Source organism: Protopterus annectens, chromosome 3.part1, assembly GCF_019279795.1.
Source record: "Protopterus annectens isolate FY-2018-M chromosome 3.part1, PAN1.0, whole genome shotgun sequence".
NCBI lineage: Eukaryota > Metazoa > Chordata > Ceratodontiformes > Protopteridae > Protopterus > Protopterus annectens.
Genome location: NC_056732.1, coordinates 1,821,487,977 through 1,821,514,677, shown reverse-complemented (window position 1 = coordinate 1,821,514,677; position 26,701 = coordinate 1,821,487,977). Strand labels below are relative to the sequence as shown.

The 26,701-nt window shown below is 43.3% G+C and overlaps 1 protein-coding gene across 1 annotated transcript in view; it reads left to right on the top strand.

The window, feature by feature from the left end:
- Positions 1 to 26,492, top strand: part of LOC122798703 (zinc finger protein 1-like) — a 158,363-nt gene extending 131,871 nt beyond the window's left edge. Inside the window, exon 4 of the mRNA XM_044067798.1 lies at positions 24,342 to 26,492. Coding sequence (XP_043923733.1) covers positions 24,342 to 25,783 — 1,442 coding nt within the window. The 3' untranslated portion in view covers positions 25,784 to 26,492. The remainder of the gene's footprint in view (positions 1 to 24,341) is intronic.
- The last annotated feature ends 209 nt before the right edge of the window (positions 26,493 to 26,701 follow it).

The window sequence follows — 26,701 nt, the reverse complement described above, 5'->3', positions numbered from 1 at the left end:
ATAGAAGTAATGAAATATTAGAACCCCCCCTTTTGCATAGTAATAGGTCATGACTAGCCATTCTGTATGCTGTCATTGTGTGAGGTAAGCACTAGAGATCGACTGCAAGCAAGATTAACATGAGCAGGTGCTCTAGCTCTTCAGAGACATTTGTTTTTCTTCTGTAAGTATTATATTAAATACTGACAGGAAACAAGATGTACCTCTGGGCAGTTTTAACAGTACACAATGCCCAGAGAAGTGATCATTCCTTTTTATTGATATGTTTATTACAGAAAACTGGAATGGAAAGAGCTATGACTGGCAGCAGCAAGTTGAAATACATTTTGTTTTCTCTGTGACTGCACATCATCAGTTTATTAATACAAGATATTTTAGCTCCTATATGGCTCATTGTAGACCTTGTAAGTATGTTGATTGTGTTTAATTGTGTTTAGTTGCTTATATTTAAGACTAATAAAAATTGTTAAAACAAAGGTGATCACAAGGGGAGGAAACATATCTGTGAAAGCATTGGCAGAAAAATATTATTGATATAACTTGTTTTGTCTGGCAGAAGACTATATGCCTATGACGGTAACAAGAGGAAACACATTACTGTGGCAGTTTTTTTCCACTGTTTTCACAAACTGACATCAGTTATACACAGGACAGTGGCTGTCAACCAGGTAGGATGAAGCCAGTACTCAGACTTTAGTTGAATAGGGTGCCTGATGATGCTGAGAGCTCTTGCCTGAGTTCATGTAGGATGCAGCCAAGGATGTTATCAGGTCCCATGGATGCTGTATTTTTTGCCTTTGAGAGGGCATTAAAGACTGCTCCCTGGTGATGAGGGGATGGGGCAGGTGCTGGGGATGTCCTGGTTTACTGATGCGGGAAAGTGGGGTGAAGTTTTCACTGAATCTGTCTGCCAGCAGGTTTGCTATATCTATGGAATTTATGTACGTGGTGTTCTTGACCACCAGTTCATATCAGATTTGGGTGTTACCTTTGAGATTGGGGACATATGTGAAGAAGGTCTTGTGATTGTGTCTAGTGGATGAGGCCAATCTGGACTTGAAGTAAGCCTTAGCGGATTTCACCAGTGACCTTATTTGCTTGCTCAGACAAAGGAGAGATTGCTTCCAACTTAGCACCTGCTCTTTCTTGATCCTGGACAGCAATTTTATCCTTTTATTATAGAGTTTGTTTATTGCTGCTGTCCACCAAACAGGCTTACTCTTCCTTGAGGAAGCTGATTTAGTTCTGTCAGGTATTCCTGAGTCCATGCAGCTATATAGGTGCTCATATAGATTTTTTGATTTAGGCTTGGACATTTAGTGCTAGTTCCACCTGAAGGGATGGGTAGCTCTGAATCTGCTTATACCTGCTCTCGGGAGGTTGTAGTCAGCTTTGGAAAAGATTTTTGTTTGACCCTGGAAAGGTGGGGGTGGTCAGCGGAGATAGTGACTTTGAAAGTGATGACTTTTTGGTCATATCTTACCAAGGAGGATGACACTGTAAGGGGTGCTACAGTGGCTACTCATGTTGGTTAGTCCCAAGTCCTGGATATTTTCATCTCTCATGGGGTTGTCGACCAGCTGATCCAGTGCATTGACTTTGATGAAGTCAAGGAATCTCTGGGTGTTCATGTTTGGGCTAGACTATGTCTTCCACTATATGGTTGGGTAGTTAGTCACCCAGGGTCAGGGTAGAGGGTTGAATCTTGATGGATTCAAGTAAGTCCAGGTAAGTGGCGTGAGTGTCATGAGTCATGGCTGAGGGTCTGTAGCTAGCTATGATTTGAATAAGTCTTTTTGTCAACAGTTAACTGCACCTGGAGTGTCTCCTGTGTGTCATACTGTTTGACCAGCCTGGAAGTGTGTATGTCTTTAATAAATATTGAAACTCCACCTTCTTTGGCTTTGTGATAAGGCTAGGGTGCTCTCCACAGTTTTGAGCGAGGTTTCAGTGACTGCACAAATGTCAGCATCTTTCAGGGTGAGGAATGCTTTGCACTTAGTGCAGTTTCATGTTAAGGCTGCTAGAGTTTAACAGCATGACCTTTAAATTTCTTTTAGAATAATTTTTCACGTTGGTAATTTTGTCCTCATGACTTTGCCTAAAAAATGCACTTTGGGGGAGGCAAGAGCCTTTGCTAGAAGCCTGAAGCCCAGGGGAGAAAGATGAAGGCCATCTCTGGCAAAGCATCATGGTCTGTCATTTATGTCCTCTCAAGCTGTCAGGTACTGGATCCCCTTGGAGTGACACCAGAAACTAAGGAAATTGTCATTCATTTTTTGTTTGTATTGAGGCATCATTCTGGATGGTCATAGGATGCTGCTTAGGGCTAGGGGCATCCCTTCCTAGGACACACACATTTAGTAAGCTCAAGCATGTCTCTCTTCATATAGTCCAGAGAGGCACGTCTCAAGTCATTCACACCAACATGGACTATGACAGAGTCATAACAGTACCTGTTGTACTAGACTCCCTATGTAGAGCAAGTCATTAACTTGCAGTATCTACAAGAAAATACACAACAGCAACCTACTTATTCCCATTTCTATTGCACGCATCACCAAACTTCACTAATCTCAACAATGCCCTCAAGTCCAAACTTGATTCATGCTGTAATAACATAGCAGATTTGCAATATATTTGTCATAAAACCCACCACTGCACAGCCCTAAAGGACCTAAATTAGCTAAAACTCCTATATTAGGTAACCTACTCTCAGCTCACAACTGCCCACAAACGTTTCTACAAGCCAGATAGTTGCTTCTGTCTAAAAAAAATTGTTGTTACCATACAGCAAGAACAGAACACCATGCTGCAGTAACAACTCTCTCTTAGCTTTAAGTACCTCAGAACACTCGGCCAGAAACTCACTCTGTTTTTACTGTGTCACAAAACTGTGTAACTCCATCCCACTTGAGTTAAAGCTTACAGAAAACAACAGATGCTTTAAAAGTCTGCTAAAACAGTATCTACAAGGCACTTGGCTCTGATGTTGATCTACAGCTGGACAATTTCCAATCCTGAAGAAAACAGAAGCTGTAATACAGCTGACAAATGATAGCTACTCTTTAATAAATTCCCCCATGGTCATATTGCACTTTGCCTTCTATCTACTATTGTAAACATTAAGCTGATTATATTCCTTAAATAAGCAGCAAACCAGTTGCTGATAATCTGTACCCCAACTACTCTGTCTGTTTCATGAATATGAAATGTTGCCTCTCTTGAGGTCTTTTTGAGTAGATGTCTTTTGATACTCTATACCTCAATGTTTGACTTTTGTATGAACTGTTAATGTATTCCATACTGTATGTATCATCTCCTTGTGTGAATGCAATGAAAGCTCTCAACATGAAACGAATGTTCCATGTAATTGCCTGTTATTCTATGTATGTGTTGTTTGGAGCTTATCTCCCCGGGCCTCCACTGAAAATGGACCTGTGTCCAGTCGGGCTTTCCCAGTTAACAAATGTAAAATAAAAAAATAAAATAAGCGATTCTACAATCTCCTTTTATCAGACAGGGAAACCCTAATAGCCATCACTACAAATAAAGAAATAAGGTGTATGAAGCCTGATAAAGGTGGTGGCTTACTGATTATGGGATACCTGGATTATGAAGGACATATACGCAGTTTGTTAGGAGACACCCAAACCTACACACCGTATGTCTCCCTCAATGAAATATCCATTGCATGTAAAAGTATTAAGATCGCTCTTGATGAGTTGCTGTTATTTGTCAGCATTACACATGAATTGTATGTGATCTGAAGTAGTTAACTTCATTTGTCAGCAACCTTTGGGAATCGGATCCAACCTCGGATCCGAGCCGGCAATCTTTCATAGCTTAGATCCGAGCTCCTAGCTCCTCCCCTTCACCCATAATCCCCTGCCAACCCTGACTGACCCCAGATCTAGTTTGCCGCGCTTCTTGTCAGCAGCTAGATTTTTGAGCTCCTGGTTTCGTACGGTCTTGTGAGAGTTTTGTAAGAGTTTTTAATTTTTTTTATTATCCCCTTAAGTGTACGAGTGTGTTTTGTGGTCAGGTTCCCTTTTTTTTGGCTAAAAATACCCTTTTAGTTAAACTTACCCTCCCTCCCCTTCGCTGGTCGTAGCTTCTATGTGTTGTGTGTTTGGGGCCTAATGAGTGGGTTTTTCTTTAAGATGTCCGAGGCCCCAAAACCCATCTTTTCCAAGTGCACCGAGTGTGGCCATAAGCTCTCCCCAGTGGATGGCCACACTCGGTGTGTGCGGTGCCTTGGGGTTGAACACCTTTCCTCTGGGTGTTCCACCTGCGCGGTGTTCAACCCCAGGGCACTGAAGGACTGGAGGTCGAAGCTGATCTTAGTGGGACTTTTGCCCCCCGGATTTGGCTTCGGCCTCCGGTGCTTCTGTGGCCTCCTCCCCGGCTTCGGCGGCGGCCACTCCTGCCTCTCTCCCTCCGGTCGGGACTCAAACTCCCACTGCAGCTCCAGAGGAAAGGGAGGCCAGGAAAGAAAAAAGGAGGGAGAAGCACCACAAGCGGCGGGCCGAGGCCTCCGCTTCTGCCCCCCCCCCCGGCTAAGCGGTCTTTTCCCGTCAGGGCTTCCCGGTCTCCCCCTTCTCGGATCCGGTCTCCGTGCTTCTCACCGGGCCCCGAGGAGGAAGAGACCCGATCTCCGTCAAGGTCATCGAGGTGGCATTCCCGGCCAGCCTCGGTGGCCTCGTCGAGATTGACTCGTAGCCTTTCCGACGCAGATTTGGACCGGATGATGTGAAGGTTTCTCCAGGCCCAACTGCAGATGGGAGTGCTCCTGCCTCCCCCCCCCCCCTCTGGGGGGGAGCTCGACACCTTTCTTTGCCCCGATAGCTCCTTCTCCGACCTGCTTCCTGGGTTCGGAGCCAAGCAGCCTTGGAGACGAAGGTGGGCCGGCACCGACAGTATCGGGTACTTCGGCGCTGACTCTTCTCTCGAGCCTGTCAGGTCCGTTTGTCGGATCCGGGCTCTCGGAGCAGTGGGTTGAGCGTCAGATCTGAGGGAATCAGTGTGTCTTCAGCTCCATTTAGGTCGGAGTACACTGGTCCGCTGGATCCGATGGCTTCGGCGCCGACCCCGATCCATCCATCGGATCCGAGCGAGGGTCTGCTCTCGGATCCCAGAGAGAGCGGCTCTCCCTCAGCTTTCGATGTGGTGGAGAGGGCACTGACGAGTGCTTCCAGGCCTCCGGTCCTTGCTTCGGCTCTGCCCCGCACTCCCTCTCTGTTGGGTCCGGCTTCCATCACCCGACCCAAGGGACAGCCTGCTTCGATGTCCCAGATCGTTCCCTTGGAACAGGACCTGGCTGGTGAGACGTCCCCGGACAGCCCCCCTGAGGACGTCACTCACAAGCAAAAGTGCAAGAGAAGGCACGTGGACTCCCCCGAGTCCTTGACTGATGACATGGATTTGGATGAAGGGGAATGCTCCCCTAGGTCACCCCCCCGAGGATGTCTCCTTCGGAGACATCATGGAAATGCTCAGGATAAGAGGGGGGGTGGTCTGCCCCCAAGACTTTCTTGGAGGAATCAGTGTTCCTGGAGGCATTCGAAGCAGGCCCATCTACCTCTTGGGTGTCCCCTCTGCCCGACCCCTTAGTGGACCTTATTACCACTAGGGCGTGGAAGGAGTCAGACACTGTGGAGCCAGTCCCCAAATGCCCGGACAAGATCCTTAGTCCGCCCTCCAAGAGGTCCCATTAGAGCATGGGTCCCCCCGTAGAAGCCATGTTGGTGGCGGCGGCCACCAAGAGGGAATTAGCTCAGGAGAGTCCCTCGGTCCATCCACCGAGCATGGAGTCCCGTTTGATGGACCATTTAGGGAAGCGGGCTTTTAGTTTAGCGACCTTCTCGGTGAGGTCTCTGAACTACATGGCACGTTATTTGACTGCAGCGGGACCTTATCAAAGAGTATGCTGCGTTGCCCCCAGAGTCCATGTCAGTGGAGGACAAATGGTTGTACTCCACTCGGATGGCCACTCTCAGGTCCATATCTAACACCTCTATGCGGCTGTTGTCCCACACCACAGAGGGAGCCGCTAGAGCCAGCGGAGCAGGCCTCGTCATGCGACGTCATTTGCGAATACCCCTTTTGATGGTCCTGCCCTGTTTGGCAAGACCGTTTGTGAGACTTTGGTCCAGAGCGAAAAGGACGGGAAGACGTCTGCCGTCGGAGTCCACTTCTCTGCTCCCCAGAGGTCCTTCTCCAAGAACCAAAAGGGACAGAAGAAGATGTGGTTCCGGAAGTTGCAACAATCCCAGTCCGCTCCGGATTCCCAGTCCTTCCATGGCAGAGGAGGACAGGGTGGACACCACCCTAGAGGCAGAGGGGGCCCGAGGAATAGTGGGTCCGGAGAAACTTTCTCTGACCGGCCCACCCAGCGACCCTGAGGGGTTGCCTCACTGCTCCTCTCTGGAGGCAGTCGGAGGACATTTTTTGAGGCACCTGGCAGCTAGGGAGTCCATCACAACAGACCACTGGGTGCTTCGCATCATATCCAGAGGATACCAAATTCCCTTTTCTCACATCCCTCACCAACCCAAACGCCTCCCCGACGTCCCACCCGATCAGAGGGAGGCTGCAGCTGCGGAAATTCAGCAGCTCTTAGGAAAAAGAGCCATCCAACACGTCCCCCCAGACCAGTTTGGATCGGGTTACTACTCCAGGTTCTTTTTGGAGCCAAAAAAAGATGGGGGACCTAAGGCCAATCCTCGATCTCTCCCTCCTGAACCTGTCAGTAACCAAAGAAAAGTTCTGGATGGTCACCCTTCAATCCATTCTCCCCCTGTTGTGGGAGAGCGACTGGATGTGCTCGATAGACCTCAAGGATGCGTATTACCACATTTTGATGAACAAACTATCCAGGAGGTTTCTCCGCTTCCAGCTAGGAGCCAGTCATTATCAGTTCAGGGTCCTTCCCTTCGGTCTCACCTCAGCCCCCAGGGTGTTCACCAAGGTATTAGCAGTGATAGCAGCCCACCTGAGGCTCCAGGGAATGCAGGTGTTTCCATACCTAGACGACTGGCTCCTGACCGCCCCAACAAGGCATCTACTGTGCTCAGCCAAGAATTACTTTCTCTACCTTGCTCCCCGGCTGGGGATCACCGTCAACACGGACAAATCCTTTCTCAACCCGAATCAGGTGATGGACTTTATCGGGGTTGGGGCCAGATTAGACACCAACAACTTACTAGCCTTCTTAACCACTGAGCGACTTCACACCCTGAGGCTACATGTGCGGGCCATTTTACTATCGTCGGCCCCCCCGGCGGGATTGGTCCTGAGGGCGCTGGGCTCCATGGTGGCCGCAATTACCCTGCTCCCCATGGCTCGCCTGAACATGAGGGTTTTGCAGTGGACTCTCCAAGTCCAATGGTCCTTCCATCAATACCTTCTCAGTCACCCCATTCCCCTCAGCAAGGCTTGCAAAAGGGCTCTCTCATGGTGGTTACAATCACCAGACCTCCAAGTGGGACGCCCTTTCTCCATGGCCCCTCCACTCGCCACGGTGACCACGGACACCTCTCGCCTTGGCTGGGGGGGGGCATTATGTGGGCAGGACGGTCCAAGGCACGTGGAACGATACAGAGACCTCATTGCATATAAATGTTCTAGAGATGAGGGCAGTGCTGTTGTCATTGCAAGCACTTCAGAGCCTTCTTCCTACAGGAATAGTTGCAGTTCAGTCAGACAACATGTCGGTGGTCTGGTACATCAACAAACAGGGGGGGACCAGGTCCTACCCACTCTGTCGAGAAGCTATGAGAGTGTGGGAATGGGCGATCTCCACCAACCGCTTTCTTATTGCAACGCACATTCCGGGATGGTCCAACATCCTGGCGGACAAACTCAGTCGCAACATACTGTCTCCTTATGGGTGGTCTCTCAATCCCCAGGTAGTGAAGTGGATATTTGCTGTATGGGGACAACCCTGTTGCGATCTCTTTGCCTCTCCTTCAAACACGAAATGCAACAACTACTTCGCTCTAATTCCCCCTGCCGGGGAATTCCCAAGAGACGCTCTGGTGCATGCTTGGCCTCCCGGTCTACTCTATGCTTTCCCCCTTCTACCTCTGATGCTGAACCTTCTACAGAAAGCCAGTCGGTTGGGGAGCAAAATGATCCTCATTCCCCATTCTGGCCTTGTCAAGCTTGGTTCCCTTACCTCTGGTCTCATCTAGTGAATCCGCCTTGGATTCTAGATCCCCTTCCGGATCTGATTTCCCACCCCTTAGGCCTTCCAGTCCCGAACCTGGACAATCTCAAGCTTACAGCTTGGTTGCTTCAGTTCCACTCATAGCTAGGACTCCCGGTATCTCCTCCCCAGTTAAAGCTATCCTAGCAGCACACAAGCCCTCTACTAGGAAAGTCTATAGGAGTAAATGGAGACGTTTCACTATTTGGGCGGAGCGTCAGAACCTAGACCCTTTCACAGCTCCGTTGCCCACCGTATTTGGATTTCCTTTCAGGGCTTTTTCATCAGGGGGCTAGCTGTTCCACAGTCAAAGTTTAACTAGCAGCTATCTCTCATTACCATGTGGGACATGAACTGGGTCCATTAATCACCACGAAGTTATGTAAGACCTTTCTAAAGGGCACCTTTCTACTCAGACCTCCAATAAAGGAAGTAGTGCCTCCCTGGGATTTGACTTTAGTACTTCAGGCCTTGACAGCTTCCCCCTTTGAACCTGCAGCTTCAGCGGATCTCAAACATTTGTCATGGAAAACAGCTTTTCTCGTCGTTATTACTTCAGCTAGGAGGGTTTCTGAACTTCAAGCCCTATGTGTAAAACCTCCTTACTTGACCTTCCACAAGGATAGGGTTTACCTCAGGACCAATCCCTCATTCCTTCCTAAGATTGCTTCCAAGGCAGATATTAACCAATCCATTAATCTGCCAGTTTTCTTTCCTGAATACCAGAACAAAGGAGAATACAAACTACATTCTTTAGATGTGCATAAACATCTGCGTTTTTACATTCATAGGACGGCTGGTCATAGACAATCCGACCAGTTGTTCGTCTCCTTTGCCAAATTTAACTTAGGTAAATCTGTCTCGAAGGTCACCTTGTCTAGGTGGATTTCACAATGCATCCTTTTGGCTTATGAAAGTTCTGGCAAGCCCGCACCTCAGGGAGTCCGTGCCCACTCTACTCGGTCCATGTCTACTTCTGCTGCCTTTCGATCTAGAGTACCCCTGGATGATATTTGCTCAGCAGCCACTTGGGCTTCACCTCATACCTTCATCAACCATTATAAATTGGATATTATCTCTAGAGGGAGAGCATCCTTTGGCTCTGCAGTGCTCCGGAACATCCTTCCATGAAGGCTGCCCAAGGTACAGGTAGCTGGGGACTCTGTCCCAAAGGTTGCTGACAAATTAAGTTAACTACTTCAGATTAAGAAGTTATGTACTCACCATAACGTTCCATCTGAGTAGATAGACTTCATTTGTCTGCAACCATCCCACCCTCCTTCCCCCTGACCTTTGGATGTTATTTGGCCAGAAGTTTTTACTCCGCCCTTTAAGGAAGGTAGTTAGTTTCCTTTTTCAGCCTTATTGGTTATGGGCAAACTTGATCTGAGGTCAGTCAGGGTTGGCAGGGGATTATGGGTGAAGGGGAGGAGCTAGGAGCTCGGATCTAAGCTATGAAAGATTGCCGGCTTGGATCCGAGGTCGGATCCGATTCCCAAAGGTTGCAGACAAATGAAGTCTACCTACTCAGATGGAACGTTATGGTGAGTACATAACTTCTTATTTCTTTCCATGGCCAATCCAGTGGTTACTAATATTTTTGGAATTCCAAAAGTGCATTTGAATGTTGAGGACCCTCCTTTAAAGCCCATTTTGGCCGCAGGTGGCTCTATCACAGAACCGCTGGTGAAGGTTATAGATCTGAAACTGAAGAAAATGTTTCACCCATTCCCTCACATTATCAGGGATTTTTGGGACCTGCTCAATAAATTATATCACATAAATGTTGATAATATTTATTTATTTGCTGCTTGTCACAGACAAAACTTATTTTCAGTTATCTCTCATGATGAGGGGTTGAAATGGTGTGGAGAAGTAGCCGAGACAGTTGGGGCCCTTTCAGAACAAGTTCATGTACGTGTGCAGGACTTTATGGCCATTGTGTTAAATAACTTCATGGGCTTTGGTGGTAAATATTACAGCCAACTTCCAGGAGTAGTGATGGGGGCTGCATGTGCCCCATTTTTGCAAATCCCATCCTCCTCAAGTGATAACTTGATAGTCTTTTTAAGGTGCCTGTGACACCAGGGAAATACTGCCAGTCCAGCTGTCTGGAATTTTGTAAATAATCATATGTCATTTGTGAATATTAATTTGATTCATATCCTTGTCTTACAAATGTAAGAGAACTGTGTGTTATGTACTTGGCTTCAGGAATGTAGCCACAGTGTACCCTACTAGAAAAGAACAGAATGTATATAAATTATGTACCTGTGCAAATGTATGTTTTAATAGCAGAAGTTGGAACATACAGAGTTAACTTGCAAAACTTTAAGAAACGAAGTTGAAAAGTAAAGTGTTTTGTGATTCTCTTATCTCACTTTCAGTGCAGCAAGCAAACACAATGGCTAGATATCTAAAGCTAGAGGTTTTCCTATTGTCTTGAAACAGAAATAATTACTAGGTTTCAAATGTAAACGTGTTGAATTGTTTTACGACTTCCAGTACTGAGCAAACATCTGAGAGATGTGCATTTTTCGCAGAGAAATGTTAAATTTTTTTCAAGTTTCTGTTAGCCTGGGAACTGAAGGCAGGTGACAAAGAGTGATGTCATCCAGGCTAACCCAGCATTAATGTTTTGATATTAATTTGGGAACTCTCTCAGAGATTGTGCATTTTGTATCTTGTCTTGGACCTAGAAATATCCATTCAGCACTCATCTGCATTTGCTTTGCTCTAATAGTAAGTAATTTCGTTTAGATATAGTTAAAAATATAGTAAAGATTAATTTAGTTGTTTTCTTTATTTATTTGAGACTGTCCTGCAATGTTGTTTTGTTATGATTCTGAACTCTGTAGTTAATGTGTTGTTTGAGTATTTTCTTGTTCTTTTATTTATTATTAGATATATTTAAACCTTTTAATTGTGGCTGGTTTGTTTAGAGATATTTAAGCTCTTAGAGTACTGTGTATGTATTTGGTGACACTGTGTAGGCCACTCCATTACCCTTGCTCTTGGTCACACTTACCATTTGGATAATAGTAACATTATACAGTAGGATTGGACATCCTTGGTAAGTGCCTTAGAGTAGCTGATAAGTAGTGGTCGGTGGCAGTGATAACTAACTTGTAGTCTGGGCAGAAGGGGATGTAGCTAGTAAACCTGTGCCAGCCTTTCCCAGGAGTGTCTGTGTGTTTGTATACAAGTCAAATCTCAAAGTGTGTGTGTGTGCGCACGCAAGTGTGTGTGTGTGTGTGTGTGTGTGTGTGTGTGTGTGTGTGTGTGTGTGTGTGTGTGTGTGTGTGTGTGTGTGTGTGTGTGTGTGTGTGTGTGTGTGTGTGTGTGTGTGTGTGTGTGTGTGTGTGTGTGTGTGTGTGTGTGTGTGTGTGTGTGTGTGTGCGCGTGCGTGCGTGCAAGTGTGTGCGCTCGTCCATGTGTGTGCGCTCGTCCGTGTCCATGTGTGTGTCTGTGTGTCCGTGTGTGTGTGTGTGTGTGTGTGTGTGTGTGTGCGCGCGCATGCGTGTATGTCTACTTGGGCAGGGACACAAAGCAATGGTTGGATAGAGAGGGTGCTGGAGGTTTTGGCTTGACCACTTGGCTGAGATCTTAACCCTATAGCTGTGCCAGTGGGGAGTCTTACTGGGGATCTGGAGAAAGAGGCAGAAACCAACCCCAGACTGACTGTGATCTCTGTGTGCTCTTAAGGGAAATTGTACTTTAATGTATGTGTACTTGTCATTCTTCCAATGTGTACATCCCTCTCTGTTACTAGCGGTGAGGATTGAGGCTCCTCAATTACTGGGTCAGTGCTGGGGCATCACAGTGCCATTATTTATTGGTTGCCTTGGTTACTTCAGATATTTCGACAATTTATTATTCACGTGGAAGGGCATCACCAATGATTTTTTGGTATTATAAATGGAAGTGATGGGGCTAGTACAAACTTTTGAAGTTTACTTGCATTTGGATGTGCAGCAGATAAACTTGTTGGCTATTGATATCCAAAGGACAAGTAATGCTTGTTTAGAAACCTGGGTATACAGTAAGCCTACCTATTGCAATTTATTTCTGTCCTTCACAATCAGCCTTTTCACCAAAGGAAAGGAATTGTGAAAAGTCAATTTATCAGAGTTTCTAGACTGACTTCCAATTATGCCACTTGTCTGGATGAATTCTCATTCCTTTAAGCATGTTTTAGGCTGAGGATCCCTTTTGGGCAGTGTTCAAGCTGAGGTATTGGAAGGGAAAACAGAGAGGTGTGCAGCTGTTATAAAGTGCAGTTTGGTGAATTCTACTAGGTTTTACCAGAAGGACATTAATAAATTCACTGATTGAAACAGCATGGTCCTTCAATATTCCCTGGATTTTAAGAATATTGAAGAGATTATTTGCAAAACCTGGCATTTTCTTTCCGGTGACTAAAGGACCCAGCAGTTGGTTAATAGCCAGTCCACAATTACATATAAAAGGAAGACTAACATCAAAAATTTATTGGAGGGACCTTGTCTTAATCTTGTTTCCATACTTTTGGTTAACTTGAAATGTGGGAGATGTCCCCAGTGTCTTACATTGAGAACAACATAGGTCCCTTACTGGACATTATCATGAAATATGTAAAAGCTGGCAAGTTTCATTGCTATTCCAAAAGGGTGGTATACATTGTGGCTTGCACCCAATGTCAATTGTTTTACATAGGCAAAACCAACAGTGCCTTTCAATGGAAGAATTTATCAGCATGTTTATAGTATACAGAAGGCTGATGGTAAGAGGCCCCTTGTTTAGGCATTCTCTATCTTATGTAGGTTTTAAAAACTTCAACCTTTTTATTCTGGAACAAGTACAAGCAGCTGCCTATATAGGGGAGTGGAAGAGCACATTATTGCACTGTGAAATGTTGTGTCAACTTAGATTAGACACCACACACTTGCCAGGGATTAATGATGGCATTTTTAATCATCCGTGAACTTAAAATAATAGCTTCCAAGTTGTAAATAGTGTTATTCACTTTGCATTTACTGTTTCTTTAAGATTTTCCCAGGCTTTTAGTAGTTTCTTTCACCTGATTGGGTGTTTTGGGGGGTGTTTATAAATTTCCTTTAAAAACTGTTTTTACTTCCTGTTTCACAGTTCTGATGATGTCTTTTATATAAGACAAAAGTGCTAAGTCGTGGCTGCTTTTATCCTCAAGTTTTTGCTTTGTTATTAAGGTTCTGAGTTTGTTAGGCTGCTGGTGTGCATTTCTGATTATATTCCTTAACTACTTTCTCCTACTTAATCCTTGTTCTCCCTCATCATACTACAACCACGACTTTGTCTCACCTTATTTTTCTGTGTAATTCTGTGTGCTACAGCCTTATACAAATGCACGGAGAATCTATTTTCTCCTCTTGCTGTAGTCACAAATTGTATGATACATCTGTTAGACCTAATTATGTATGCAAAAATGTGTATGTATCTAAGATGAAAATATTTACAGTGTAGAAAATGAAAATATACCTGTATATTGCCTATGGATTTGCATATTGGGGCTTCTCTCCCCAGGCCTACACTGAAAAAGGGTACCTGTCCCACTCAGAATTTCCCAGTCAACAGGGATAGATAAATAACTATCACAGATTGGGGGCCCTTGCAAAGGGTCTGTTTGGTTATTGATTTTTGCTTACAAACAATAGTAATAACTTTACCCTCCTACATAAAGAGATAGTTGGAATCTTATTCAGAATTTGAAAGATGTGAAGTGGTGTAAATATTTTTATTTATTTATTTATTTGACATTCGTTGACTAGGAAAGTCCAACTGAGCAAGAATCCATTTTCAGTGGAGACCCAGAGAGAAAAGCTCCACATCGTCACATATTTTAAAATAGAGTACAAGAGAGCTGATTTGAAGTAGTGGCGTATTGCTTGGATTGTAGTTCATTAGGTCCTGGGTTCAGTACTTGGCAGCTTTGTCTTTTGGCTTTACTGGAAAGGCTCACCCAGACTCTGCTACAGTTTGCTGTGAAGGAAAGGTTTGTTTGCTTTTTATTTGTTGTATTCTGTATTACTTTATTGCCTTTTTCTATTTTGTATACTGTGATTTGTTTTCTTTACACTGTGTTTTACTTGTATTCTGCTTTTAACTGCATATTAAAACTTGAAGAGACACCACAGCTCTGTCTCTTGTGAGTCAGTCAGAATTTTTCCCACCCAGAAACACCACTGTCTTTCTAGTTGCCTTCCCCTTATGTTAATTTGACCATATAACTCATTTCCTCTCTGCTTTTACTGGTTGGTGTGAGTAAGCACAAGAATATCATTTTGTGAAATCACTCCCCTTCAACTATTAAAATTTATTGGCCATCCTACTGTATTCCATAGTACCAGAATAAAAAAGTGACCACCCCCTTTCAATCTGTCTTGCTGTTTTAAAAATAGTGACTCTCCACTAAAACTGTTTAGACAGGTAAAACTTAAGTTACCTACTTTCACATCTAACTCTTCTAGTGCACACTGCAGTGTTTAGGATAAACCATTTTTTCATCTTACCTTTAAGCATCTATTGCAAGACCAGCAGTTATTGGAAAGCCCACATTCTGCCTCTCAGTAGTCATCTTGGGATTAGTACTTCTGTTTTCTCCTGGTGAGAGAAGGAGTGCAGTTACATTATTTCCTGGAGACTGCTGATCACCAGAAAGCTTAATAACTGCTTTATAAGTGATAGCTTGAAATCTGTGTTTATATTCTGATCCTGGTGAGAGTAGGAGCAGAGTGCATTGATTCCTGACTCTTTCTGGTTGGAGAGTAAGTGTCTGTGCTTAACATACCTGATGGGTCTGGTTGCTATTCGAGGCATCTACCAGAAAAAGGCTACAAGCCTGCAGACCCTTGCATCATCTGGGACAAGACTGTAGATCACCAAACATGCCGTGGCCTGATTCTCTTCTTGGGATTGGCGCTAACATTTTACTTCTGGTAAGAGAAGAAGCAAAGGAGTATTGTATCCCAACAGAGTGAAGCTGTACTGAGACCAGCATTAGTAGTAGCCAGGCAGTAGCCATTCATGTGACTCCCCTCTTTTCATCATTCTTGACAAGCTGATTCTTTATTTTCAGTAAGTACTGCTTGATTTCTTCCTAACTTCAGAATATCTGCCTAAATACTTCATCCTTAAATTTTCAGGGTCTATGTATTAGTTTCCCCTCAGTGTTTGGCAGTGCTCTGTACAGACTCAGACACTTTGCGTGACATTGTTCCTGTAAAAGGCTTCAGTACTTAATATAATGAGCTCATATCCAGGCATGTCTAAAGGTCAGTTCCCTGTGATTTCTCCTGTCAACCTGGTGAACTTGGGCATCCTGAGGCAATGTAGCACCTGCCTCATGTACACAGACAACCCTCTCCTCTTACCTCCCAATGCTATGACTTGTGAGAGATGGACATATATAGCCATATTGGAAGCCAAGCCCTCTCCAGCCAAGACTAGATTAGCCAGTCAAGAGGAGAAAGTTAATACCTACACCACACCACATTCAACACATAGCCCTCCAGAACATACACCACCACAACCTTCACATAGTAACACAAAACACATACCTACTTTCGCTGATGCTCTCAATAAAAATCTGGCCAAACAACAGAGACCTCTGAGGCAGAAACGCGAACAACCACCACATCCCAGCACAAACCATGAGACACATAGCTCACATAAACAGTGTGCCACTCTACCAAATCCCATAAGGCAAAACAACTTACCCAATACACTAGTCATAGGTGACTCAGTAGTACGGCACACTGATGTCCCACTCACTCGGTTGTATAAGGAGAAAGTTACAGTCAGCTGCCTGTTGGGTGCCAGGATGCACCACATAATGCATGCACTTGGGTCACTCCACAACAGGTACAAATATGACTCTGTCATTGTCCATGTTGGTGTGAATGACCTGAGACATACCTCAGTGGACTACATGAAATGAGACAAAGATGAGCTCTCAGATCTTGTAGCCCAGGCAGGTATGACCCTAGCTCTGAGTAGCATCCTACCACCACCCAAAATGAATCCACAGTACAAGCAGAAAATGAATGACTTCAACAATTGGCCAAGTTGCTGGTGTCATTCTAAGGGGATCTAGTATCTGTCTGCCTGGGATGACATGATCGACAGACCTTGATGCGTCACCAGAGATGGCTTGCACCTGTCACCCCAGGCATTCTGGATACTGGCCAAGGCCCTTGCCACCCCTACAGTGCCTTATTTAGGTAATGCCCTGAAGACAAAATTACCACCATAACCACTACAAGCAAACGAAATCTGAGGGTTATGCTATTCAACGCTAGAAGCCTAAATCTCAAAATGCCTTCACTCGAAGCAGTCCTTAAATGGAGAACATCGACATCTGTGCAGTGACCGAGACCTGGTTCAAGGCTCCGGAGAGCACCCCAGCACTACCAGGTTATAATTCATACCACAACTTTCGGCCCCTAAACCTGGACCGAAGCACTAAAGGCGGTGATGTCTCCATATTCATAAAGGATATGCACACCTCCAGACTAGTAGCACAACATAATGCATCAGAGATACTTCAGGTACAACTAACCCTGGGTAAAACTGCAATCCAGGTTGTAGCCTGTTGTAGATCCCCCACCATGTCTCATGACTCCCACTCCATATTCCTAAACACACTGGAACATGTTGGGGTACAACTCAATACCCTTATACTTTGAGACTCCTGTACCAACACACTTGCTCAACATTTTCTGGAATTCATTAATTCCAGCACCCTGTACCAACTCATTCTTGCCCCCACCAGGGGTAGAAACATCCTTGACCTGGTATTACTAACATGACTCCCTGGTCAGATCTGACTGCAAGCTAGTCACCATGGATATCCACATCCCACCCTCACCCCCCTCTCCCAAAGGAAACCACCATAAAAAAAAACTTCTCCAAAGCCAATTTTGGGCTTCTAAAAACAGAGGTGGCTAACTTCACGACACCCATGCAAATGGAAAATAGGTGTATGACTGCTGAGTCATACACCAATGCACTGTATGAGCACATACACAAGTGCATGGAGCCAAGATGCTCTCCTCCAAAAAAAAAAGGAAGCTAATCTGGTGGTCCCCCACCATAAACAAGCTACAACATTGGGAAAAAACTGTTGCAGAAAAGGATGAAGTCTCAAGACTGGAAAAACTCACTTATTAGCCATAGCAAAAAACTGAGATCCGTCATAAAATCCTCTAAAGCTAGCAACAAAAACAAAATTGCTGCAGATTCTAAAGACAACCACAAGGCTTTCTATAGTTATGTAAAGAATCCACATGGCAATACTCAGATCTGCTCTGAGTTACAGCACAATGGCAATACATATACAGAATCAACGAATATTGCCAACATATTGGCAAACAGGTTCAGTGTGAACTTTACCCCCCTTTCACCCCCTAAAGGGCCTATCACAATACCTGAGGAATGCCAAGTCCCTATTATCATGGCTACACAGGTAAAAAAAAAATGCACTGTCCAAAGCCAGGAATACAGCTTCCATGGGACCTGATAATATCCTTGGCTGTGTTCTACATGGCAGGCACCACACCTGAGTACCCTGTTCAATCACAGCGTCATTTCAGGCTTTGTTCCTACTGAATGGTGCACTGCTACGGTCATCCCACTCCACAAAGGGGGAGCGACTACAGACCGTGGGAACTACCACCCCATTAGCCTGATGAGTCTGATATGTAAGGCTATGGAGCACATCATCATGGACCTTATAAATAAAGACAGGGAATCTCTGGACCCCACGCAGTTTGGGTTTATGAAAGGTAGATCATGCCTGCTCAACCTGATAGACTTCGAGTCTGTCACCAGAGCTGTGGATGAGGGCAAGGTAGTTCACACATCCTACCTAGATCTTGCCAAACCTTTTGACACCATCCCTCACTCAGGAATCATAGATAGACTCACTAAACTAGGCATAAAATGGGTTGCCAACTGGCTCACTGATGGAACCCACATTGTGAAAGTGGCGGACTCCAAATCTGACTACTGACCAGTTACAAGTGGTGTCCCACAGGGATCGGTCCTAGGTCCTCTCCTGTTTGGCATCTACTTCTCTTGAAGTTCAAGCCAACACAAAGGAACTCTGGCTGATCAAGTTCACAGATGATTGTAAACTGGGATCTATTATTGATTCTCCAGCTGATGTAGACATTCTACAAAAAGGCTTCACAGACAGCAATGACAGGTGCCAGAACCATGGCCTTAAGCTCAATGCCAAAAACTGCATTGTCATTCCCTTTGGGAAAAATTCGGTGCCCATGAACTACCACATAGGCAGTAGTCCACTAAACACTGAAAGTGTGATAAGAGACCTGGGGACACAGGTTGACAGCAACCTCTCTTTTGATAACCACATTACCACTGTAGTCACCACATTACCACTGTAGTCAGAAAGTCCTTCTATGTGGCACATCTCATTACAAAAGGTTTGTCATCCAGGAAGAAAGAGGTCATAATCCCTCTCTACTCGTCCCTCATTAGACCTATTGTAGAATACAACACCCCATTTGGTATGTATCTCACTAGACACCTACAACTTGAAAGGCCACAAAAATACCTCACTAAGAGGATCTTAGGCCTTAGACACATGCCCTATACAGACAGACTCAAAAAGCGTCAGCTATACTCTGTCTCTTATCACCCACTTAGAGGTGATCTGTGCTTGAACTACAAAGCCATGTCTGACCCACTGCTGCTAGATATGCTGCACCTTAAGAAATCACAGTCCCTCTGTGGCACACACTCCAGGGACCTAAACCTCATTACCACAATAAACGGAACATGCTGGAGGGACAGGTTCCTAACCCAGAGACTTCCCATACTCTGGAACAAACGTCCCATTCACGTCAAGCAGAGCACTACACTGGCCCTCTTTAGGACAAATCTTGATGAGTGGATGGGCAATAGGAAGCTCACCCGGGATCACTTCATTGGCCTTGCTTGACAGGAGCACTGGGAACTAACTTTGGGCGGCATGATTCCAGGGAATCTTCTTGGACTAGGCTTATATAGGCTCCAGGGCTGTCAGCCTAGTACATACCTATGAACAATGGAGAAAGAGTTAAAACAGTTGGTGACAAGAAATAGGCTATTTAAAGTATACAGGTATAACCAAGTAGAAGCCTCAATAGCTCTAAGCTACTATGCTGAGATGCAGTAAATAAATGGATGGAAAGAGTGGGACTGGTGGTAACAGGGAGATGGAGAGTTGGAAACAAGAGCTGAGAATATGAGGATGGAAAACCGGGAGGAGTAGGGTTGAGAAACAGGGGGAGGGTGAACAGAGGGAATTCATGGGGGAGGGGGGATTTGCAGTGAAATGTCCAGGTGTTGAGTAAGTGTTCTTTGAGGGATTTTTGAACACTCGTGTGTGTTAGTTATTTCTCTAATGGGTAGGGGAAGCTGGTTCCAGGAAAAGGCTGGTAAGTAGCTGTATAGGTTTTGGCCAATAGATTTTTGGCCCTAGATATATAAGAGATTTTGGTCAGCACACCTGAGGTTTCTGGCTGGAGTAAAGGGAAGGATGATAGAGGAAATGACAGGGCAGAATGAGGGTTTATTCAGAATGGAATAAATGACAAGCAGTTGCGAAAAGAGTTGATTAGGGAACTCTATCCAGTTTAGAATATTTAGGGATTGACAATGATAACATTTGGAGAGTTGATTGGCAGCAAACCTGGCAATTTTTTTATAGGCGGTTTCCATGTGGCTGACCAGAGAGGACTGGATATTGGTTAAGATTTGGGAGCCATAGAGGATGCTAGGGAGAAGGAGGTCATGGACAAGTGTGATTTGAGACTCCTTTGTTAGGAATGTTTTATTTCTGTAGATTAGTCCTAGTTTTTGTTATTTTTTTTTATACAGTTGCGAACATCGAGATCAAATTTAATATGGTCATCTATGATGGCCCCGAGAAGTTTGGTGTATGTTTCTACATTGATAATAGTATTATTGAGTGAAGTTATAGTGAAGTGAAGTTATAGTGAAGGTGGATTTAGAGGGGTTGAGAGATTTTGGAAGGAATAGAAGTAATTTAGTCTTTTTAGGATTGAGTATAAGTTGGTTGTTGGAGAGCCAGTTTTCAATAGAGTTAAATGAGTTTTGAGTGAGGAAGTGTAGGTCAGAGAGAGTATCAGAGATAGTAATAACAGTGGAGTCGTTGGCATACTGGATAAGGGAAGAGTGAAGGCAAGATGTGTGAAGATCGTTGACAAAAGATGTTAAATAGTAACAGGTCAAGCATTGACCCTTGAGGAGCTCCCATAGTGATGTAAAGGAAGGGAGATTGTGCAGAGAGCCATTTGACTGATTGAAGTATGTCAGAGAGGTAGCTGGAGAATCAGGAGATGGCAGATGTAGAAAGGTTTAGGATGGATAGTTTGGAAAAGACCAGGTGGAGAGAGATGGTGTCAAAGGCTTTCAACAGATCTAGAAATAGACAGGAAACAAGTTCGTCTTACACCACACTTCAGAAGGCCAATGAATTTAATGAAACTGCAAAAGACTTTTTTCTTTTTTCTTTAATAAAAACATCAGTAACTCCACACAATAAAAGACAACTAGCATTTTGGCTTCCACAACATTTCCAAAGTACATACAGGAAACAAGTTTGTTTTGATCTCTGGTGAGGGATATTGAGTGAATAAAGGAGACAAGTGCAGTAGAGTTATTGTGGTTGGGGCTGAAACCATATTGGGTGGGGGTGAGAAGGTTTTCTTGGAGTAGATGGTCCAGTATTTGTGTACACACTTTTTCAAGAATTTTTGAGAGTGGGGGTAAAATGACTGTAGGCTGGTAGTTTGATAGGTCTGTGGAATTACCACCCTCGTGAATAGGTATGGTGAAGAATTTTTTCCAAAGTGTGGGGACTGTCGATTCAGATACTGAGCAGTTTATAAGGACAGTGATAGGGTGTGGAATGGAGTGTGCAGCTAGTTTAATGAAGAGTGGAGGTAGTTTATCAGCAGAAGGAGTGCAAGGCTTGATCTTAAGGAGGAGCCTTTTTATGTAGTTAGTGGGAATGGGTTTTGGAGAGAGGGAGTTGTTATGAATAGAGGTAGAGAGAGGGAGGATAGGTTTGGGGCGAATTGGATGTTTGTATTAGTTTACTGATAGTCAATGAAATAAGAGTTTAGTATGGTGGCTGTTTCTAGAGCAGTGTTGTTTAGATGGGTGTTAGGAGACGAGACATTACCAGGGTGCAGGATTTGGTTGGTATAGTTCCAGAAGTTTTGGGGGTTGCTGAGCTGAGTTGCCTGTGGTTTAGTATTAAATTTTTTCTTATCATTATTGACTTGTTTTTTTAGTAAGGTTTCCAAGTGTTTTATAGGTTTGTAGGTGGGTGGCAGGTTTGGTATTAGTCGAGAGTTTACATGCTTCGTCTCTCTTGTGCATGAGAGAATGTGTGGACTAGGATAGCCAGGGAGGGCTGAGAGAGTTTACTCCTTTGAGTCTCAGAGAAGTGATAAAGTTGAGTATGTTGAGAAAGAAAGAGTTAAAGCTTTGTACTGCCTCATTTAGAGGAAGGTAAGAGAGGAAAGTCTAGTTAATGAAGGAGAGCATATTATTGAATAGATCAGGGTGGAATTTGGAGAGGTTACAGCAATTTAGAAATTTGGAAGGCCTAGGATGGTGAGGGGATAATCTTTGAATGATAACAGGAGAGTGGTCACTGGTAGAGGTCATGATTGGAAACTAATATGCAGTCAATTAAAGTATGTGCCCTGGTAGGGTTATTGAAGCGAGCGGAAGTGAAGATTACTTGGGTGAATCAGTGTAGGTTATTGAAGGAGCTTAGTGAATTGGAGGTCAGGGATAGCCAGTTAATGTTCATGTTTCCTAGAATGGTAGTTTCATTAGGAATGTTGTGGGAAAACCAGGGAAGAGTATTTTTTAGTAAAGCACTGTTGTCTCTTGGAGGTATGTAGATTGCAGCAATAGTAAGAGTTTTGTATTCATTAAGATTGCAGTTAGCAGGCTAGAAGTTCAACAACAGTTAGAGTTAGAAACACAGAGCTTAAAATTAGGACTGATGTTCATAAGTATTATGATGACTGCAAAATATCCCAACCAACATCCAAACCCCTGGGATTTGTTTTTTTTTTCTGAATGGTTTGTCTGTGTGACCTTTCGTCCTTTTGGTATGATTCGATTTAGTCTCACTTACTTAAATTTTGCATAATTGTTAAGTAGAATGTTTGAATTTGTAACTAGACATGAAATATGCTGAAATCACCGTATAAATGTATATGAAGCCTGCACTGGTGAATAGTTTTTTTTTTTCTCACTCTAGTTCCCCTTCACACTTAAATTTTTGCCTTATGGTGAATTTTTAACAGCGCATAGAACTTGCTCAGATGACGATAACTTCAGTAGGCAGCTATAGAAATTAGAAATTACGTATTGGGTAGAGGCTAGGAATTAACACTTCTTAGTTACACATATAAGAGAATTATGGGTAATAAACATCATAATAGGAGAGGTTTCTAGTGCCTGTTATTTATTAGTGAAGACAAGGGGGATGTTTACTTTATTACTAGATGTGCTCCTTATATAGAATAAATATCTAGAATTAGGAGAAAACTCCGTAATATTGTTTTGAACATTAAGAATGTTAAGATTCTTAGAAACCTCCACAAGTGTCTTATAGGAAACCTTTTCTTTAAGGACTGTTTAGTGCCAACACTGAACCACAGAGAGCATGTAGACATACTAAGCTGCATAAAAAACACATTTCAAAATCATACGCTAAGTTTCATGCATGATATTAAAATGGGTTTCTAAGTGCTATCTGTCTGGGTCTGGGTCTGAACTGGCATATGTAACAATGCTATAATTTGGGGCCATGGCTGAGATACGTGGTACATTTGGCTATAACTGTGAATATTGTTACAGTTTGAGTTGCTGTCTGATGCTGGGTACTTTGTGACAAACCTTATTACCACATCAGTGCAACAACATTGTAGATAAATGCCAGTCAGTGTCTCATTTGTGATTCGTAAGGTTGCTTGTGCAGACTTGGTCATATATACATTAAAGTGCTGAATGTGTCAGGCACAGGTTAATGTCTGAATGTATATCAATGTTATGTGTATTGTCCTTGTTGGCGGAGGGGTGTTGGACACTCCAAGAATTCCCACTCCACAAGGGTAAAATGGATTGGATGCTAACACAGATTTATTAGGACGTATTTATATTTAGAGAATTTGTGAGGCAGTTTATTGGACAAATTTATTCCTTTCTGTAGGTATTATATGTTGGATGTTCTCTCTGGGAACAGGGCATGGTTTGCTCCTGCAACCTTACTCCTATATTCTTAGGTTGTGGACAGAGTCTATACTGCCTTAGTAGTATGCCCATTCTGGGTGGATGGTAATACAGCAGTGATCATTACATCACCTGTAGTAGAGACGTGCGATCATACTCACTGTAACAGTAAATGTAGTATAAGGATCGTCACTGCAGTGATGGCCCCATCCTTCGTATCTCCCAGCTTGCATCAGTATTCCTACCATAATTAGAAGACTGATATAGGAGTTGAGGAAACTTCCAACTACCGTACATGTGTACTTTCTCCTGTGGGAATGACTCATGTTTAGCCTCATAACCAGGCGCTGTGGGTGCACTTTTTGGTGACTTCCTCAATCATTCTAAAAAAAAAGAACTGAAGATGGCGTAAGCTCTTCTGTTCTTTGTTCCATCCATCCTGCTGATGTCCACAGAATTAAGGAGGGAGGAATCCCTCCCCCCTTAAAGATGATGTGTAAAGCTGTGAAAGTCAGGCTTTGGAGTCCGTGTCTGTCTGTGGCATATTTTTCCTGCTCATTACAAATCCTACTGATGCAGTAACCCTTGTACTCCAAACATCTATTATTATAGTTAATATGCTAACACTACTGTACTTTTTTGTTGGTGACACTTGTTAATGAAAGTTTATATAGCAGCAGTTCATTTTTTAATAAAATTAAAAAGTTAAAGTCCTGTCAATCATATAATGCAGAATGTAACACTATAAGTTATAAAGTAAACCCTCATTGTGAACTATTATATTCCAACTAATTCATGTTTTTTTTTTTTTAAATCCTCATGAATACAGATTTCAGTGAAATTCAGAGTCAGCAGCCATCATGTGGAATGCTCAAGAACTTCAGATGTCATAAAACTTTGCCGGCTAAGGTTTTTAGTACAAGATATGACCAGGAGCAAACCGAAAACCAGTACCCTAACTGTGTGGAAAGCACTGATGGTTTTGTACAGAAAACTAAACTTGAAATGCATCTGAAAACTCCTGGAGAGGAAAAAGCATGCAAACGGGTTAATTTCTACAACACATTACGTCTTCATAGTGGCTTTTGGAATCATAGTGGGAAAAATCAGATGAATACATTGGAAACAGATGAACCTGTTTTCACCAGCAAGAAGCTAAAAAAAAATGTTGTACCTGCTAATGAGAGAAAAGTTAAACCTCACATACATGCCACATGTTTCACAAAGAGGACAGAGTTGGTAGACCATCAGTATATCAAGAATGAAGACAAAAAAGTACATAAACGTGCTGTGTGTGACAAAGGCTTTGTACAGAAGAGTAATATTATAAAACACCAGTATACCCACACCAAACAGAATCCACACAAATGTGATGTCTGTGGCAAGACTTTTGCAGATAAGAGGTACTTAATAGGGCATCAGCTTGGTCACACTGGAGAAAAACCCTATAAATGCACAATCTGTGATAACAGGTTTATATATAAAAGTTCTATGTTAAGCCATCAGAACATCCATATGGCAAAAAAACCTTATAAATGCCCTATATGTGGCAAGGAATTTACACAGAAGGGTAACATGAAGCAACATCAGCATGTCCATTCTGGGCACAAACCGTATAAATGCACCATATGTGACAAGAGTTTTGTATGGAAGAGAACTATGGAAATGCATGAGAGTATCCACACTGGACAGAAACCCTATAAGTGCGCTATGTGCGATAAGAGGTTTACACAGAAGAGTACCATGGTAACACATCAAAAGGTCCATACTGGGGAGAAACCCTTTAAATGTACCACATGTGGCAAGGGTTTCACTCAGAAAGGTAACATGCAGCAACATCAATTTGTCCACAGTGATCAGAAACCCTATAAATGCTCCAAGTGTGACAAGAGTTTTATAACGAAGAGCAATATGGAAAGACATCAGAATAGCCACAGTATCCAGAAAACCTGTAATTGTGCCACACGTGGCAAAGGTCTTGTACAGAAAGATAGCATAAGGCAATATTATGATATTTGCACTGGGCAGAAGTCCTGTAAATGCAGTGTGTGTTACAAGAGTTGTGTGAATAAAAGTGAAATGGTAAACTACCATTTAAAGACTCCATATAAATGTGGTATATGTGACAAGAATTTTAAATGTAAGGCAAACCCGACACATAATCAGACTGTCCACACTGAACACCTCTTGAGGATAAGAAAGAAATTATGTATTGTTACTATTATGCAAGAAGCCCAGAATTTCCAGACAGACGATATACAACAAGACTGACAAAAATTAGAGGAACGAAAAATACTTCCACAAGAAAAACTGTCAGAAGTTTCAAATGTAAATTTGTGTTCATTAATACAACAGATTTATGAAAAACATTATATAGACCAAGAAGCTTTGGGCTGTTTGGAGAAGGAAGCAACCAAGGAAGTATGAAAAATATAACAAACAGTAAAAGAAAAATTTCATAGGATCATAGGAGGTTACTATGTTATTGGCCCTAGGGCCCTTACAAGCCTAGCCACATTTTGCCCTTGTTCCCTCATAGAATGAGAGAAATAGCCTGTATTAGTGCACAAATTTATGATCATAACTGACTGCCCTATCCATAAGGGACATAGGTGAAACCCCCAGTGTGAATTAACAGTTTCCAATCCAATACAGAATCCTAGGACAGCATCTGGGAACTCACGCACCGTCGGGTATTGTGGGAGCTTTTTACATCCACCTGAACGACCATCAACTCAAGCAGATTAGATCATAGTTTAACTTCACATTCGAAGGATGGCAGATTCAAGAGTGCAGCACCTCCGTTATGCTGCACTACAGTGTCAACAATCAAAAGAACCCACAGCCTTTTGGTCTTCTAACACAAGAGGTGAGTGTGTTATCTGCTGAACACGCTGACACCACATTTTTTGAAAGGTATAAAAAAGAAATATGGACATGGGAAAGAAAGAGAGGTCTGATATGGTGCATTATTTATGCAGAGGAGAAAGCCAAGTTAATTAATAGAAAAAAAGAAGCCCCAAAGATATTCAAAGAGAAATACAGGCAAAGACATCCAGATAAGGGAAATGTCACAATACAAAAAATAAGATCACAAGGGAATATAGAACAGAAGATTAGTAAAGTAGAAGTTAAAAATAGAAGCTGAAATTATAGAATACCTGAGAAGTGAAGGACTTGGTGTACAAG